The sequence below is a fragment of the Eptesicus fuscus genome, chromosome 3 (genome assembly GCF_027574615.1).
Source record: "Eptesicus fuscus isolate TK198812 chromosome 3, DD_ASM_mEF_20220401, whole genome shotgun sequence".
Taxonomy (NCBI): Eukaryota; Metazoa; Chordata; class Mammalia; order Chiroptera; family Vespertilionidae; genus Eptesicus; species Eptesicus fuscus.
The window spans coordinates 8,338,531-8,356,812 of NC_072475.1; the positions used below are offsets into that span (position 1 = coordinate 8,338,531).

The following is an 18,282-nucleotide window of genomic DNA, read 5'->3' on the forward strand; positions in this document are numbered from 1 at the left end:
GGAAGCCCGCGGGAAGCCCTATTCTTGCAGGAATCTTCCTGCAACTGGCCTCTAGTGTGTGTGTGTATATATATATATATATATATATATATATATATATATTCTCTAATATATATATATATTCTCTCTAATAGGACTATATATATATATAAATTCTCTCTCTCTAACAGAAATATATATATATATATTCTCTCTCTCTCTCTCTCTCTCTCTCTCTCTATATATATATATATATATATATATATATATATATATATATTCTCTTCCTACTCTTCCCCTGGCTTCCCTGAATTTCCTCTCCTCCTTCTCAGAGGCCAGATTCCCTCTTGATCTCAGGCAGAGCTGTCTGCACCTTATCTTGAGTGCATGGCCTACAGAAACACCCAGTTCTCCGGCTCCTACTCCCAAGCCTTCAGCTTATCAAAATATTTTCCCAAACAAGGACTGCTTCCTGCCTGAGAATTCTACCACCCACAAAAAAAGATCAAAACATTTCCCCGCCTGTTAGCATCCTGCCTGTGCTGGAGACAATGCCTGGGTTAGAGAAGTGTCCCCGAGATCCTCCTGGAGACCCTCAGGAGAAATGTTTTTGTGACAAACCAGGAAGATATCAGGAGCAAGAACTCGTTAAAGCAGGAAAGTTTCCGATAAATCCTATTGTTTAGGAAATAATCTAGTAAAGAGCTTCTAAATCAAAGGAAGGAAAAGGAGGGACAGGAAGAGGAGGGAAAAAGGAGGCTTCATCCCCAGGGGCCTTAGGAGAGCATCTGGATCCTCCCCTCAGTATCATCCTATCTAATAAAGAGGGAATATGCTAATTGACCATCACTCCATCACAAAGATGGCTGCACCCACAGCTGAGGCCAAGTTCCCGTAAGGAGCCTTAATGAGCAATCAGCAGGGACCTGAAGCTTCGCCCTCCCCTGCCCCCATGGGGCTTGACAGGAGACCTCAGGCCGTGTCCCCCACCCAGCAGGGCTTGACAGGGGATCTCAAGGTGCGATTCCCATCCTGGTGCTGGGCTAGGAGACCTCAGGCTGCTCCCCCCTCCCTGCCCCAGCGCCAGGCCGGGGGACCTCAGGCCACACCCCCTGCCCCAGCACTAAGCCAGGGGACCTGAGGCTGCGACCCCTGCCTGGCTGGGCTTGACAGGGGACCTCAGGCTGTGCCCCCCACCCAGTGGGGCTTGACAGGGGACCTCAAGGTGCACCCCCCAGTGCTCGGTTGGGGGAACTCAGGCCACGCCCCCGCACAGCGGGGCTTGATGGGGGACCTGAGGCTGTGCCCCCCTCCCAGTGCTGGGCTGGGTGACCTGAGGCTGCACCCCCCCCACCCCCTGCCTGGTGGGGCTTGACGGGGGACCTCAGGCCATGCCTCCCATCCTGGTGCCAGGCCAGGGGACCTGAGACTACACCCCCTGCCTGGCAGGGCTTGACAAGGGTGAGACTGGCCCGGTCTGGATCTAGCCCAACCAGGGAGGGTGGGGGTCTGGGTCTCATGTGATTTTGAGGTGCATGTGGGTGAGTGGGGACTTGACTCTGGGTCCCGCAGTGTGCCCCAGACTCTGACAGGAGGAAGGTTTTCATATACATTTTACTAATTTTCTTTCATCTGACACTTCTATTATAGAGAAAAGGCAAATAGCAATTTTAAAATATTTCCTCTAATTAAGCCCCTTTTATTGTGCACAAATTTTGTGCACTGAGCCACTAGTGTATATATATATTTTTTATTTTAAGGACACCAAAGACGAGTTGTAATTGGAGCGCACAGGTGGTGTGCAGAACTCCCAGATCAGCCTTGGTTCCTTCAGTGGCTTGGATGGGGCCGTGTCCCGGTCCCATCAGGCTGCTAGAACAGAGTACACACGGGGCGCTGGAGGCTGGAAGTGAGGGGTCGGGGTGCCAGCAGTCAAGTAGGACCCCTTTTCATGGTTCCTCACATGGTGGAAGGGGCAGGACGCTCGCTGGTGCCTCTTTGATTCGGGCACTAATCTCATTTTGGAGTCAGCTCCAAAGACCTCACCTTCTCACACCTTCATGTTGGGGTTAGGAACTCAACATATGAACATGGTGAAGGAACCCACACATTCAGACCACAGCACCCACCCATCTTAAGGAGGTTGGTCTGCTTTAATCAGAGTCCACCGGTTAAATGTTAATCTCACCCAGAATCATGAGCACCTGGACCAGCCAAGTTGACAGAGAAAATTAACCATAAAAAGGCTAATCTTAACAATGTATTTTTTCAAAATCCTCAACAAAAGATCCAATTTTAGCCCAACCTTTCTCCCACCAAGTGTCTTACATCCCACTAACAGTACCAAGCCTTGGCCATCATGCCCAGGACAAGCTGAGTGGTTAATGACCTCAGCCTTGGGCCCTTTGTGGGGGGTTCCTGGCTAAGCTGGAAAGATCCCTTTAGGATTCACCACAGGATTCAAATCCAGCTCGAACCAGTGCTCTGCAAGGGTCTCCCCTCCCCGGAGCCCAGCGAGACCGGGAGGGCTGCACACTTCATGGCGTATCTGGCCTCCGCCTGGTGCTGTCTCCTCATCCCTTCTCGCTTTGCTCCCTGTGCTCACCACGCTCGGAATTCTGCACTTTGCTGAGGTCCGGGCTGCTGTGTGGCTGTCGGGGTGTGTGTGTGTTTGTGTGTGGTCGTGTGACAGCATCGCTCCTGCACCTGGGAGCACCTGCAACAGCTGCCTGAGAAACGGGTCATGCCCCTCTTTCTCGCCCCAGCCCCATGTCCTGCAGCATCAAGACCGTGCGTGTACTTCAAAACACCCAAAATGACCACTAACCCGCGTCAGAAGTGTATTTTTAATTCCACAAACAGCACACAGAAACAGTTTCAGCAGCACACATGCACTTGAACATCAGGATGTCGTCTCTGGTGAGACGCCAGGCACTTCGCCCCCTCCCTTGTGAAGACGTGGGGGGGCAGGGGGGAGCGCCATGGCTACATCTCCAGACCCAAAGCGTAGGGGTCTGAGGCCACCATGGAAATCCAAAGTCAAGCAAATAAAATAATCATTTGAAGAGGGAAATGGAGACAATATCAGGAAAGTTATCTTAGTTCTAAGAAAAGTCTTTTTTTTTTTTTTCACGGTATAATGACTCACTTATAAAGAGGAAAGTGAGTTCGATTGAAAATACTTGAAATATTCTCTCAGGGGGAGGAAACACTTGTTCACCAGGGTGGCCGGCCCGGCGGCGGCGGCCCGTGCTCTCTGCCTGTCCTGAGCCAGCAGGGACAACTCCTCGCGGGGAACCTGGGCCGAATGCCTGCTGCGGAGAGAGGGCAGCCCATCACCCACCCGCTCCACGGCTCCCAGGCCAGGGCTGCCGGTGATGGGCGGGGGGCTGGCTAGTGCCAGTCACTCCAGATTCTTCAGAGTCTCTCACATAAACACTCCGTCCCGCGTGCATGTCCTGGGCATCAGGGGACGATGGCCCCACCCCTCCCACCTCCCTCCGTCCTGTGAGAAGCTGGTGAAAGGCAGAGGGTCCCCAAGGACAGATCTTGGCCCACCTAGGAGTCCCCCTTTCAGTGAGAAGAAGCATCATGGAGAGACCCCACAGAGAGGAATATCATTCCCAAGGGGTTCTGATCTATCCAAGACAGGGAGACCTGAGCAGGTCCCGGGGTCCTGTGGCAGCCTGAGCTGCAGACCCTGCATGAGGGGCAGGTGGGTGGGGAGAGCACAGGACCCCAACTTGCAATGTGATGCAACAGCCCATGGGACTCGGGCTTCGTGAACACGGCGCCCAGCACGTGTGTCTCATGCTCCCAGGCACCACTGCAGTCAGACAGACACATTCCCTGTTTCACTTTGGAAGGCCAGGGATGAGGCGCCAGAAACATGCAGGGCTCCTCCTGGTAACCCCTCCTCCCCCCACCTACACACTCCCCAGGCAGCTTGACTGTCAGGTGACATGGCCGCCCAGGGCAGCCGCCCACCCTCTCAGCAGGATGAAGTCTGCTTTCGGTGAGGGGCCCCTCCTCGCTGTCAGGACAGCAGGAGGCTGAGGGGACCTGCCCTTCACAGCAGGGGCTCCCAGCCCGTTTCCGGGAACCACGTGGGGAGGGAGCCAGCTGCTGGGCAGGGCAGGGGGAAGAGGCGTAAGCACCACCCACAGAAAGGCCGTCCAGGCTTCGGGGAAAACACATCCCGGAAAGCCGCCTCAGGTTCGCTGCACCTAAAACTGATCCTGGACGTGGGCCTGGCGAGGGGAGCGTCTGGGACCGGGGTGGGTGGGAAAGGCTGAAGCAGCCACTGTGAGGAGGGAGGACCCGGCTGCCCCTGAAGATGCATCAGCGTGGCTCACACGGGCTGCCCAGGGCGGGGTTCGACGGAGGAGCCAGCTGTCCCCTCCAGGGCAGGACATGTGGGGTGAGACGGAGCCAGGGCAGGTGTCCCGGAGCAGGCTGCCGAGGAGCAGGCCGACACAGGGCCCAGGGGGAGGGGTGATGGGGGAGGAGATGGAGCAGGGAGAATATTCACGAGCAGGAATAGTCAGGAGAGTGCTTGGTGGGTGCGGAGGGGTGTACGTGAGCTTGTGTGAGTGTGTGATTGTGTGTCCATGAGTGGGGGTGGGTGAGTGAGCGGGGCTGTGAGGGTGTGAGTGTCCAGTGAGTAGGGGGGGCTGTGCTGCCGAAGGCTGGGGAGGGGTACCAGGCCTGAGCGCTGTGGCCGTGGGCAGGTGGCCAGGGGTGTGGACTTTCTTCTCTGGATGCAGGGAAGCCCTGCGAAGTCCTGAGGTGAGAACCTCAGGAGCATTCGTGCAACAGCTTTTGGGGAGAAGGTCCCCAAAGTGGAAGGGGTGTGCCCCCGACCTTGAGCATGCCCAGAGTTTTTGGGGTTGCCTCAGAGATCCACCAGACATAGGTCCCGCCCTGGGCAGAGGCTGCTGGGCATGGCTGGCTCCCTGTCCCCTCAGACTCCCGTCTCCTCGATGGCCAGTGTCCCTCCTCGCTCCCAAAGGGCTCGAGTGCACAGGAAATACCTCCTCACGGCCGGGATGTTGCTCCACACGTGCACGGCGTTCCGGACGGCTCTGCCGCAGGTGTCCAGGATGGTCACGGGTTCTGTCTGGGGTGGAAACATGGGCTGTGGATCAGGGTGACCTGGACAATAGCCTGTCCCCTGGGCGGCCCACAGGCCTCGGCCGCCATGGCAACCATGGGTGGCCCTCAGAATTCGGTCAACAGTGTCCCCAGACTTGTCTACGTTACACAGTCCACACTGCTGCACATCACACACACACCAAGTGTCCACGCGAGAGTTCGACCGGGAGTTCTGCTGCTCGCTATGATGTGCGCTGACCACCAGGGGGCAGCTCCCGAGTTGAGCGTCTGTCCTCTGGTGGTCAGTGCGTGTCATGGCGACGGGTCGTTCCGCTGTTCAGTCAATTTGCATATTACCCTTTTATTATATAGGACCTTATTCGTAGCTTTTTTTGTTTTGTTTTGTTTTGTTTTTCTTTATCTTTATCTTTGTTCTTTTTTTTCTCATTTTTTATTAAGCTATTATATGTGTACTTTATTCGTGGCTTGAAAGAGGAAAATTATCTCCATTGACATTAAAAAGAACATCTGACAAAATCCAACAGCTATTCCTGATAAAGTTTCCATTGACATTAAAAAGAACATCTGACAAAATCCAACAGCTATTCCTGATAAAGTTAAAATCACTCAAAAAAAAAAATAGAAATCGATGGAAATCTACCACCCTCACCCTCAGGCAGCATCACCTCAGTAAGGAAACCCTGGATGCATTTCCATGAAAGTCAGGGACAAGAGAGACAGCTGTGTGCCGTCACTGCTGCTGTCCAATGTTGTCCCAGAGGCAGCAGCAGGAGACAAGAGAAAGGTAGCCGAGGTGTAAAATCCCAAGGAAAGAACCGCTACCGGTTGCAGGTGATCTGCTCAAATACCTAGGAAGTCTAATGGAACCTGCTGAAAACTACGGTAAATTAGAAGGTCATTTGATGAGGCAGCAGAAGCGGAATTAAGGCACAGCAATCAATAGTTTCCTGTAGACAAGGCAAAACCAGTTAGAAGACGAGAGAAAGATCCCCGCTGCCACAGGGCACTTCGGACTAAAGTAACAAGAGCTGCCCCGGAGAGCTGGTGTCACCTGGGCAGGCCTGGGAAAGCGGGCGGGGGGCGGGGGTCAGGACAGCCTCTGCCCCTGCCGCCCCGAGGCCACCGGGCCCACAGGGAGCAGGTTAATCCATTTTTATGTCCAACGGAGCAGGGCAAAACGAAACAAAACACAAATAAAACAAGGAAAGGGGAGGTCCTCTGTACGGGGAGGATCTGGTTCCGGGAAAACCGGCCCCGGAGGAGCAGCGTGGGCAGAGCCGCTGTGTTTGCATCAAGAACCCTGGAGGTGCCGAAACCGGTTTGGCTCAGTGGATAGAGCGTCGGCCTGCGGACTGGAAGGTCCCAGGTTCAATTCCGGTCAAGGGCATCTACCTTGGTTGCGGGCACATCCCCAGTAGGGGGTGTGCAGGAGGCAGCTGGTCGATGTTTCTCTCTCATCGACATTTCTAGCTTTCTATCCCTCTCCCTTCCTCCCTTTAAAAAAAAAAAAAAAAAAAAAATGAATGAATGGGTGATATGGGATTTCTTAAAAAAAAAAAAGAACCCTGGAGGTGACCAGGAGACTGGAGATGGGACAGCTGGGGGCCCGGACGGCAAGGACACTGTTGGCCTGAAGTTCGGATGTGAGGAGTGGGCACCAGGCTCACCCCGGGGCTGCCCTGGGCGTGGGGAGGGAGTCCTGGCTGCTCTAAGGGTCAGGATTCAGACACACAGAGAGAAAAACCAGCTGTCGGTGCCCCAGAAGGTATGTGTGAGTGCGTGGGATTCTGTGTGTGGTGTGTGCCAGTCGTTTGTGCACTGCATACGGTGTTGCACGTGGTGTGTGCGTGTGCGCGTGTGCACAGGTGGAGAGGCCGGTGGTGTACCCTGAGCGTAGTGTGAAGGGGGCACCCTCTGAGGCCCCGATGGCACAAGGCGACCCTCAGGGTCCCTGTGAACTCTGAAACCCGAGGCCTCGGGGGTGGGGGTCAGACCCTAAACCGCCACCCCTAGACCAAGGCCGAGTGTTTCGGGGGAGGCGTGGCCTGGCTGGCATCCCGAGACCGCCCGCCCCCGGCACGCACCTCCAGGAAGCGTGTGGCAATGGCGAGGTCGTCCTCAGTGAACAGCAGGTTGTCCACGAACATCCAGAAGAAGGGCTGGGAGCTGCTGGCCTGGGGCCGCGAGTACTGCAGGATGCGGTGGAAGTGGAACAGGTACCACCCTGGGGGACATCCGGGCACATCTGGCTCTGCCCGGTGCAGGGGCCTGGGCGCGGGGGCAGGGTGGGGTGGAGACTGCGGAAGGGCCCGTTCCATGGGGCCGGTCTGGGCCCCGGCACCACTACCGCCCAGGATAGTTGTGTCGCCCTAGGGCTCGCTGTCGCCCGGTGTGCCGACCCAGCCTCACCCAGTGCCCGGGGTTAAGGCGCAGAGGCGGTTAAAACGAGGCAGGGCTTGCAGGTGGAAGGGGCAGGACAGGGTCAGAGGGCACAGGGGTCTGGGATGTAGCGATGGCCTTGTACTTGCTGAAGGGGACATTTCATGGATGCCAGTGATCCCTCAGTAAAGCTGTTTTTATAAAATGTAGACAATTTGCAATTTCCGGCCTCCCGGAGGGGGGTTGGTGGGCCATGGGGGGGGGGGAAGGGCGGGGATGAGAGGGCCCAGGTATTGGGATAAAGGGTGCTCTTTTACCCGGAGAATGGTCAGCGGCCTGGCGGAGGGGAGGCGTGCAGCCGTACACGAGGTCGAATGGGCCCCACTTTTCCACCTGCAGGACACGGGACACGGGACACGGGAGGATGCATGGAGTGGGCGGGCCCTCCCCAGGTCACTGGGGGCCCGAGTGATGGCCCGTGGCAGGCGTCACCCTGCAGATCGCTCCCGAGAACCAGTGCGCTGACCCCGGACTCAGGGCCGCGCTGGATGCTGCTGGGCACTTCGCCCAGGACCACAGTCCAGGACGTCGGAGATAGCCCTCCAGGAGCCAGGACATTTCATGGTGATGTTCGGGGGATGTTTTCAACCGGCCGTGTTCGTTTTAGAGGGAGGGTGGGGATTCGCACCCCCTCTGGGCAGCACCATCTCCGGTGGAGGGATGGCCCCTGGGGTTTCAGCAAGTTGAACAGGAGGCTTGGCCGACCGCTCTGCTCTGGGCTGTGGCCAGTGTGGGGGCCACGGAAATGCCCCTCTCATCTCTCCCGCTGCAGGGCGAGCCGCCAGCAGCTGTGCGGACGAGTGCCAATTCCTGGGAGACCCTCACGTCGGCCAGGCTGGAGCCAGAGCCGGGCAGCATCGGGGCTGTCCGCACCCCCACTGCCCACACCCCACCCGGGACCACGTGCACACCCGCTCCCATCTTGGCGCTTGGACGGACACGCTGTACTCACGCTCTTCCTCACTACGTTGGTCACATCGGCCAGGTATTTCAGTCTTCCTGAGCCAGCACCGCTCTCCAGAAAGCCCAAACTCGTCAGCTCTGGGTGGGAAACAGAAGGACGCAGAACACGCTGACTCTGAGCCCAACCGGGACCAAAAGGCCCACAAGTGACCAGAAAAGCAAGCTTTCTCTCTTGAAGGACACGATGGGGACGAAGGGAGAAGGTGTGTTGACTTGAGAAAGCCAAGCGGTTTGTTGTGGAGCCGCCTTCCGGGGCTGCGAAGTCGGCCGCACTCTGGGGTAGGAAATCGATGTCACCCGGCCAGGCTGTGTGACAAGGTGGGGGGCTGCTGGAGCCCCGTCACGGCTTTGGAGGGTCTGTGGCCGGGGGTGGGGGACAGGAAGAGCCCAGAAAGGACCTGACAAAGGGCCTCAGGGGTGCGTCCTTGGCGGGAGACGAAGGCAGGGCAGCCATGGCCTGCCTCCCGGGTGCCTTCAGCTGTGAGCTGTGCCCACTGTGGGTCTCGGCCCCTGGTCCGTGACACAGTGCCCGAGGCTGCAGTGACCACTGCTTAGGGCGGGAGGCACATGCCAGAAGTGGGGCGGGTTCCCCATGCCATGTGGTCTGGGACTAGGATGTATTTCCATGCCTTCTCCTCATGGCTGCAGAGCCCAGAAGAATCCGTTATATGCAAAGGCACCAGCAGGGGGCGGTCAGCTTGGGGTCCAGGGAGGCAGGACATCCAGGCAAGGCTGGAGCGCAGCAGTGCTGGGCCAGCGGGGCTCACGGCGAGTGAGGGCGCTGGAGCCCCAGGAGGGGCGGGCGGCCCTGCAAGGTGGCCAGGGGTGTGGCGGTATCTGAAGTGGACTTGGTGCGGTGGCCGCGGGCAGAGACCCTGGCCGCACGGCCCTCATGGGCACTTTACACCCACCGTCTGCATTTTCTTTCCAAGGCACGACTTCTGAGGGAGTGAGCACCAGGGCTCCCGCACCCTCTCCCAGCCCCCAAAGTGAGTCTCAGCCCCTGGAGTTGCCCCGGACACACACACACACACACATACACACACACACGCACACACACACACACACACGCACACCTAGGATAGGCAGGCGCATCTTCCGGTGAGTCCTCTGGGCGTCACCACTCACCTTTCCTGATGTCCCCAAAAAGAGACAGCACTCGGACTGGCTCTCTCTTCCACACAGGCACCGTTTTATACATCTCGAGGGGATTCTCCTATTTATTAAAAAAAAAAAAAAAAACTCAGGAAAAAAGACCACGCTCTGGGCCGACGTGATTAGAGCCACAGGGAGGCTCCTTTCTGGCCAGCAGAGGGGTCCCCCCGAGCAGAGGCTCACCTGGGGCACCCTGCCCAGGCGCTGGCCCGCCCTGACCTCACTGTGCACCCCCAGGCCGGGCCTCCTGCCCTGAACCCTCCCCAGGCCATCGCTAGCAATGGACGTCAGGAAGACAGTCCCGTGGGGGGGGGGAGGGGGCACTCGCTGTGCATTGCTTGGGGAGAGCCTCACCTCGGGGGCTTCTGAATACACACAGCGGTGGGATCCACCCCATTCCTCTCCTTCCCTGTGTGGGCTCCGAGTGCAGCTCAAGCCCCCTAGCACCCCTGAACGTCACTAACGGGGGGCCCTCCCAGGCCGAGGGCGAGACCTATGCCCTGCGCTCAGCCACGAAGAAGCCACACCGAGACAAAGGATGATGTCGCCCTTCCCTTTCCCATTCCCTTTCCCTTTCCCATTCCCTTTCCCTTTCCCTTTCCCTTCCCCTTCCCCTTCCAGGACCCCATTTGGAGAACGGCCCCCACTCCAGAGGGGAACCTGGCCTCCTGCACACAAGGAATCAAGCTGCCCACTGTCGAGACCAGGCCTGAGCGGGGAGGGGGGGCGGGGAAGGAGTCTGCCTGTGTGGGAGGCTTGCAGGGGACCCCGAGCCACACGAGGAAGGGCCTGCCTGGGCGCAAGCAGACAGGACAGCACCCACACAGGCAGCGAGTGAATGCGCAGGGGAGTCTGGGAGGGCAGGTGTGCCCAGGCCGAGGAGTGTGGGCGTTTTCTTACAAAGTGGAAGTCCTCTGCCGCTAGGTGGGCCATCGGGCACAGGGGCAGCTGTGACCGACGGACACTGTGGGACGCGTGTCCTGGTGCCCCCTGCGCCTGGCACTGGGCTGGCGTAAGGACATTTCCAAACGTCAGCTTCATGTTCTTACAAAGTGGAAGTCCTCCTGCAACTCGCCAGCCTGGCCGTCCCACCCTGAGATGGACGGTTCCTGCCGCTAGGTGGCCCCGGAGGGAGGGTCTATGAGGAGTACAGGTGCCTGTTCTCCCAAAAGCACCATCTAGACACCTGCCAAAGTGGTTGTAAATGCCCACATGCCCCCAGCCCGTGCCAGGGAGAGGTGGGACGGCACGCCCGCCTGTGCGCCCTGTGGGTGGGCCCAGCGGTTCTGTGTGCAAGTCCCCAGAACCGGCTCTGGCTGTGGGCCCCTCCTGCCCATGGCTGCATCGCCAAGCACCCTCCCTCTCCCTCCGTAGTTTTCCAGGACAACCTTAGCACATGGGAATAAACTGTGTGGCCACGAATTTGCTCAGGAGGCCGAAGCCTTTAATCACCGTGTCCGCAGCACTGGTTCCCGCTGGGAGTCTGAGGGGGGCTCTGACCCAGGCCTCTCCCCAGCGTCTTCAGGGGCTGGAAGTCCTTGGGGCCTGGGCGTGTAGACCACACTCCAACCTCCCTCCCCTAAGTCACATGGCCGTCCTCCCTCTGTGACCTCCCCTTCCTCTATAGGACACCAGTCACTGCATTCCAGACCCACCCTAATCCCCCGGAGACACAGAGATCCTTAACTCAATTGCATTTGCAAGGACCCTATTTGCAAAACAAGTCACCTTCACAGGTACCGGGGTCAGCACTTGGACGTGTTTCTTTTGAGGTCACGGTTCATCCCATTGTGAGGAGCCCACGGCTCCTGCCTAGATCCTGGCCCCTGACTGTGACCTTCAGTCCTCAAGAGGCCCCGGTCCAGCCGGCTGCCCAGGCGTTTGTGCTCCTCTCCTGCCTGCTACAAACCCCTCATTCCCAGGCCCGGCACAAGCCCACCCGCCTGCCAAAGTCATTGGAAAGCAGACCAGCGCGGGGAACCTGCTGTCAAAGAGAAAGCACGTTTGCTCCAACGCCTCTCGCTTCGCCTCGTACCAGAGCAGGCGGGCGTTCTGCAACTGGTGGCCAGAGGAAGCCAGCAAAGCGGGGGCCCCCGGCACCGGTCCGTCCCGTCCGGTGAGCGGCTCCTTACCGAATCCTGGTCATAGAAGGCCTTCAGCCGCTCCCGCCACTTCCTCCGGCGCTGCAGCAGCCCGTTGCGGGGGGAGGGCAGGCACAGGAAGCACACCCAGTTACTCATGGCCTGAATTTTCCCCGAGGTCTTGGGCCCCACCAGGGTGTCCACGCACTCAAAGCAGTAGCACCTAGAGTCAAACAGAAAGCCACAGCGACCGAGATGACACCGCTTTGGCCACCGACTGAAACCACGGGCCGTCTGCAGGCCGGGGAGAGCCCGCCCCTCGCTTTGGAGGGAGCTCTCGGAGCCCTGTACACCCGGGCTCCTGCGGAAAGACTAAGTTGGCCCTGTTCGTCTGCACCCCACACAGGGGGAAGGCGAGACTGTGGACCAGAGGGAGGGGGGCTGTCCCTCTTAGGGACCTAGAGGGACGGGAACCAAGCCATCTGCAGAAGACGGCTTTATGGGCAAGGACAGATTTCAGAGAACCCCCTAAGCCACCTGTCTTCCCCCAACCCTAGAGCCAGGGACACAGTTAAGGTTTTCCAACACCAGTGCGGTGGGGGCGGGGGGGGGGGATGCAAGGATAGCCCCGGGGACTGAAGGGGAGGGGACTATGAATGGAGCTCATGTTGGCATGTAACTGGCATGTCACGAGGAATGGACGTGTCCCTGCCTGTCTCCCTCTTCCTCCCGCCGTGACCAGCAGCCCCCAAGGGTGCAGGGTGCCCACCCTCCGTGATGATGGGGGGAGCAGCTCCGTCTCGGCGATAATAATAAAAAGAATGGAAAACACACATCTTTTGACACCCCACCTCCCATATGTCAAGGCTCGACATCAAATGAAATACGTGAGGTGGGAATTAAGAGCGTTGGAGAAAGTCATCCTTTGTGGGGGCAGCCCCCCCCCCCCCGCCAGCCCACACCCTCAGATGCGTGGCTGCGGAGGGTGGGCCTTTCCCGGGTCCTTGGCCTTCACCCGGGCCGCCCGGGGCGCCCCTCGCCTCACCGGGTGCAGTCGGGGTTTTCGCAGATGAGCAGCGTGCGTCCGGCGCAGCAGATGGAGCAGTAGGACTGGTACCCGTCGTCGTCGTACAGGAAGAAGTAGTCCCGGAACTTGTCCTTGGAGAGGGCAAAGCAGCCAGTGCCCCCGCTGCTCCCACAGGCCTCCCCCGCCGCCCCGCGGCCCCCCGCTTACCTTGCAGGGGAAGCACATCCCGCCCTCGAACAGGGGGTGCTGCCGGTGCACCCGGAAGCTTCCGCAGCAGATGCACAGCTCTGAGGGGACAGTCAAGGCGTAAACGGGGTCACGACACCATCAGACAGAGCCCCAGACTTGGGAACATGTTCAACAAGAGGTACAAGACCCCGCACTGAAACCCACAAAACGCTGCTGAAAGGAAGATCCAGCCCTGGCCGGTGTGGCTCAGTGGGTAGAGCGTCGGCCTGCGGACTGAAGGGTCCCAGGTTCGATTCCGGTCAAGGGCATGTACCTTGGGTTGCGGGCACATCCCCAGTAGGGGGTGTGCAGGAGGCAGCTGATGGATGTGTCTCTCTCTCCGATGTTTCTAACTCCCTATCCCTCTCCCTTCCTCTCTGTAAAAAAAAAAAAAAAATCAATAAAAATATATTTTAAAAAAAGAAATAAAAAAGAAAAAGAAAAATCTAGATAACTGGGAACCGCGCCCCAGGTTCATGGTGTGAAGTCTGATCAAATAATTGAGTGGACACGCCCTCCCCTGGGATCTGGCCTTAAGGCCACGTCACGAGGACATTCCCTTTTTGCTCAGACCACATTCCCCTGGTGAAGACCACATTCCACGTGCTAAGACCATTATCTCCCCCCCCCGCCCCCCGCACCTTCCTGGGATCTGGACCCGCCCAGGAAAGGCCGGCCTACAGTCCTTAAAAATCCCTGACGCCCCGTCCCGTCCCTGGGTGCTGGCGCCATTTTGGGGCTCAGCCCACCTGGTATCCCAAGGACCCAACACATTCATAATCCCTCACCACTTTGGCCTCATGCGTTCCTCCTTCAGTGACCCTAACGCAGGGGTCAGACGGAATATCGTTAAAATGACGTGCCCCTAACGCATGGGTCAGACGGAATGCTGTTCAAGTTCACAAGCTGATCCTGAACTGCACACGGAAATGCAAGGACTCCAGAATAGGCAAAGCCATAGAGAAAACCAGTAGATCTGTGCTTGCCTAACGTGGAAGGGGGAAGTGAGAAGGAATGGGGAATGGCTTGGGGCTGGGTTTTTTTTTTTGGGGGGGGGGGGGGGGTGGAGGTGATAAAATGTCCTAAAATTAGATAGCGGTGATGGTTGCACAATTCTGGGAATGTAAGACACTGAACTGTGTGCCTTCAACGGAGCCATGGGGGCTGGGCCCGTGGAGGGAGAGGAGCAGCAGGGCACCAGCTACGCAGCCAGAGGGTCCCTTTCCCTGGGGGTGTGGGCACGCGTGCGACCACTCACCTTCTATGGCTCGCCGGTTGGCCTTGACTTTATTGTAAATCCGATCTAGGAAACGAAAAGGAAGTTAAGTGGGCCTTCCTTCTACCTGTCTGCCGGTTAAACACAGCCTAAGCGCGTGTCACAGGTTGATTGTCTGAAGCCACAGGAGCCAGAGGACCCCACCCCCACCCCCACCCCAGCCTCTCCCTATCTTTCCCGGAATGTTACCCACCCAAGCTTGAGGGTGGGGAGAGCCTCTGGGTGGGGCCCTCCTGCCCCTGCATCTGATTTAGGGGTGAATATCCGAGAAGCCTGGAACCCAGGCCTGGGCTCGGCATCCCAAGCGATGGGTCCAGCCCCCAAAGGAGCCCTCACCTCTGCGGGACTGGGGCGAAGGGGTGGACGCCTGCGCACTGGAGCCCACCACGATGATGTCCATGCTGCACTCCGCCTCTGGGTCCATGGCTGGGGCAGCTGCCGTCGGACACCGCCCAGGAGACAGGACAGGCACAAGCGGGGGGGAGGAAATGGCCCCTCAGTCTCTGCCTTGGAGCCCCTGGCCCCCAGCAAGGGCGACGGGGCCCAGCACTCAGCTCAGCAGCCCCCACCCCCTTTCCACAGTGACACCCACCCCTCCCAACCCCGGGAAAGGCCTTCCTGGCAGGAAGGCTGGTGGAGAGTGCCCACCTTGAGAGGGAGCTTGGTGTGGCCCCTGGGCCAGGTCCCTCCCCACCTCGGCCCCAGCCACAGCGTGAGGTCAGGCGGTCTTCTCCCCACAAAGGGAGAGGCCAGGCCTTGGAGGGGTCCAGAGCTAAGACCCATGCAGCCCCCGCCTCCATCTGCACCCACCAGCAGCTATGGGCCCCACGGCCGCTCCCGTGCTCCCTCCCGCAAGGGTCCCCCAGATCTGCTGGACCCTCGAGGCAGGAGGCGAGGGAGAAGGAGAAAGGGCCTCACGGATTTCACAGGGCGGCTGCCACGGCTCCTCTTCCAGCTGCCCCGCGGGGTCAGGGTCCGGGCTGTCCAGGCGCTCCAGGCTCAGGGTCCCAGGCGAGGAGAGGGCCATGGGACCAGGGGAAGGGGCCTCCCAGGAGCCCGCAGGAAGCAGGTCAGGTGGGAGGCCTGGGGGTCATTGGGTGTGGGGGCTGAGGAGCACCAGGGGAGCAGGCGCAGGGTCCCCCAGACGTGCGGAGGGGCGTTGGGTGAAAGGGTGAGGAGCTCCTGCAGGCAGCTTATATGGGTGGGTGGGATAGAACGTTCCGGAAGGGAGGAGGGGAGGAGAGGTGGGGTGGGGCTAAGTGCTCAGTGGGAGGGAAGGGGCTTGGGGGCAGGGGGAGGGGGTTCTGTAAAGGGATGCTAAGCGGAGTATGGAGTTGGGTGGCGGGTTCAGGACTGGAGCCCAGTGGGGGGAGGGGCGTGGCACTCCGGGGCGGGGCTTAGGGGGCTCAGTGCTGCGGGCGTGGGTGGGGGCAGGGCTGGAGGAGGAGGGGAAGGGAGAGAGGGAGGAGGAGGAGGAGGGGCAGGGGGAGGGAGTTTCTTGGGGGGTAGAGGTGAGAGGTGAGGAAGAAGGAGCGAGGAGGCATTTACTTCGGTGGGATGGGCCAAATGGCACGTAGTGGGGGCGGGGGAAGGGGTTGGGGGTCTCAGGTCCCCATTGGGTGCCGGCTGGCCAAGCCTCGTGACTTCCCCTGACAAACACCTCTGCCAGGTGATCAAGGTCAACATCCACCGTGACAAGCAGGGTTGACAGTGTGCACCCAGGATGGGGTGTGATGCGAGGGCACTTCAGCTCTGTGGTTTTCCTGCCTCCGCCCACGAGAAAAGCAGGAAAAGTCCCGGAGAGGGGCACTGGGCACAATACCCGCCAGCATTCCTTGAAACTGCCAAGGCCTTCGACAGCCAAGAAGGGGACAAACCCTCACTGTCAACGAAGCTAAGGCGGTGGGACAACTAATGTCCAGGAGGGTCCTGGGGGGGTGGGGAAAGGGACATTAGGAGAAAACGTTAGTCAACGAGGGCTGATCCATTTAGTTAATGATAATGTATCAGTGTTGGTTCATTCATTGGAACAGATGGATCATGCTAATGCAAGATGTCAGCAGGGGAACCTGTGAGGTTCGTGGTAACTGTACGGCTTTGCAAATTTTCTGTGAATATAAGACTTCTAGAATTGTTTTTTCATGATCTCACTCATCTAGGGGAAATGATGAACAACATAGACTGATGAACAAGAACAGACCCAGAAACAAGGAGGCATGGATCAGACTGTCTCAGAGGGAAGGTAGGGGAGGGTGGGGGTAAAGGGGAGAGATCGACCAAAGGACTTGGGTGCAAGCATATGCGCCTCACCAGCGGTTGGGGACAACAGGGGGGTGGGGGCATGTGTGGGGAGGGGTGTGGGATGGGAATGGGGGCATGAGGACAAATATGTGATACCTTAATCAATAAAGAAATTTAAAAAAATGTACAGCATTATTAACTAAAGTCACCATGCTGTACATGACAGCCCCATGACTTATTTTATACTCGGAAGTTTGCACCTTTTGACCTCCTCCATCCATTTAACCTACCCCCCCTTATCTGTGCTTCATATCTACTGAGGCCAGGGTTGTGTGTGTTTGTTTGTTTCGTTTTTTGAAGGTTCCACCTATAAGTGAGATCTGACTCATTTCACTTAGCATAGTGCCCTTAAGGCCCATACGTGTTGCAAATGGCAAGATTTCCCTTTTTTTTTTTTTTTTTTTATGGTTGAGCAATATTTCATTGTATCCATATATACCATACTTTCTTTATCCATTCACCCATCTGTGGACACTTCGGTTGTTTCCATCTCTTGGAGGCTGTACGTGAATAAGGGGGTGCAGATATCTTTTCCCGTGAGTGCTTTTGTTTTCTTTGGGTAATCATCCAGAAGTGGAATGCTGGGTCATCTGGTAATTCCATTTTTCAGTGTTTGAGGAATCTCCGTACCATTGTCCACGGTGACTGCACCAATTTATAGTCTCAGCAGCAGTGCATGAGGGTTCCTTTTCTCCACATCCTTGCCAACACTTATTTCTTGACTTTCTTGGGTAATAGCCCTTCTGATAGGTGTGAGATGATAGCTCCTTGTGGTTTTGATTTGCATTTCCCTGACGAGGAGTGATGTTGAGCATCTTTTCATGTGCCTGTTGGCCATCTGTATGTCTTCTTTGGAAAAACGTCTATTTACATTTTTCGGCTTATTTTTAATTGGATTTCCCCCATGAGTTCTTGATGTATTTTGGATATTAGCTTCTTATCACATATATTATTTGTAAACATCTTCTCTCACTCATTTTGTTTCATATGTGTGTGTGTTCATTTCTGGGTTCTCTGGTCTGTCCCACTAATCTGTATCTGTGTTTATGCCAATATCACGCTGTTGTAACTACCAAAGCTTTGAAATGCAGTTTGAAATGAGGGAGCATGATGTCTCCAGCTTTGTTCTCCTTTCTTAAGATCGCTGTGGCTGTTTGGGTTTTTTTGTGGTTCCATACAAATTTCAGGATGGTTTTTCCTATTTCTGTGAAAAATGTCATTGGAATTTTGATAGAGGTTGCATTGAACTTGCAGATTGTTTTGGATAGTATGGATGCTTATAACAATATTAACTCTTTCAACCCATAAATATATTTAAATATATACTATATTTATATAGTACATATTAAATACATACTGTACTTAATGTATGATATAATATATATATAAATTATTTAGAATGTATAGTCAAGCTAATTCATTATTTTTTAAAAGTGGAGAGAAGAGATTTTTTTTTTTAAAGTGGAAGGAAGAGATTTTTTTTTTTTTTTGTAAGAGTTTATTTGAGCCAAACAGGACATATGCCAGGGAGCAATATCCCAAATGCTCTGGAGAATACGTTTTGCAGGTTTCTTTTTTCTTGATCAACTTTTTTATTCATTATTTTTTGAATTGTTTTTAATGTTTTTAATGTTTTGAAATGTTTTTAATTTTTCAATTACAGTTGACATACATTATTATATTAGTTTCAGGTGTACACCCCAGCGAATAGACATGAT

General features: G+C 56.5%; 1 protein-coding gene across 1 annotated transcript; it reads right to left on the bottom strand.

Moving 5' to 3' along the window:
* Window positions 1-2,845: 2,845 nt before the first annotated feature.
* DNMT3L (DNA methyltransferase 3 like) lies at window positions 2,846-15,290 on the bottom strand. Its single transcript, XM_054712859.1, has 12 exons — window positions 15,182-15,290; window positions 14,600-14,698; window positions 14,246-14,290; window positions 12,967-13,046; window positions 12,778-12,890; window positions 11,784-11,955; window positions 9,625-9,712; window positions 8,486-8,574; window positions 7,791-7,866; window positions 7,179-7,318; window positions 5,013-5,098; window positions 2,846-3,293 (listed from the first exon to the last, which is right to left on the bottom strand). Exons 1-12 carry the CDS (start codon window positions 15,288-15,290, stop codon window positions 3,128-3,130), a joined length of 1,263 nt encoding a protein of 420 aa, XP_054568834.1. The 3' UTR covers window positions 2,846-3,127.
* Between the last annotated feature and the right edge of the window lie 2,992 nt (window positions 15,291-18,282).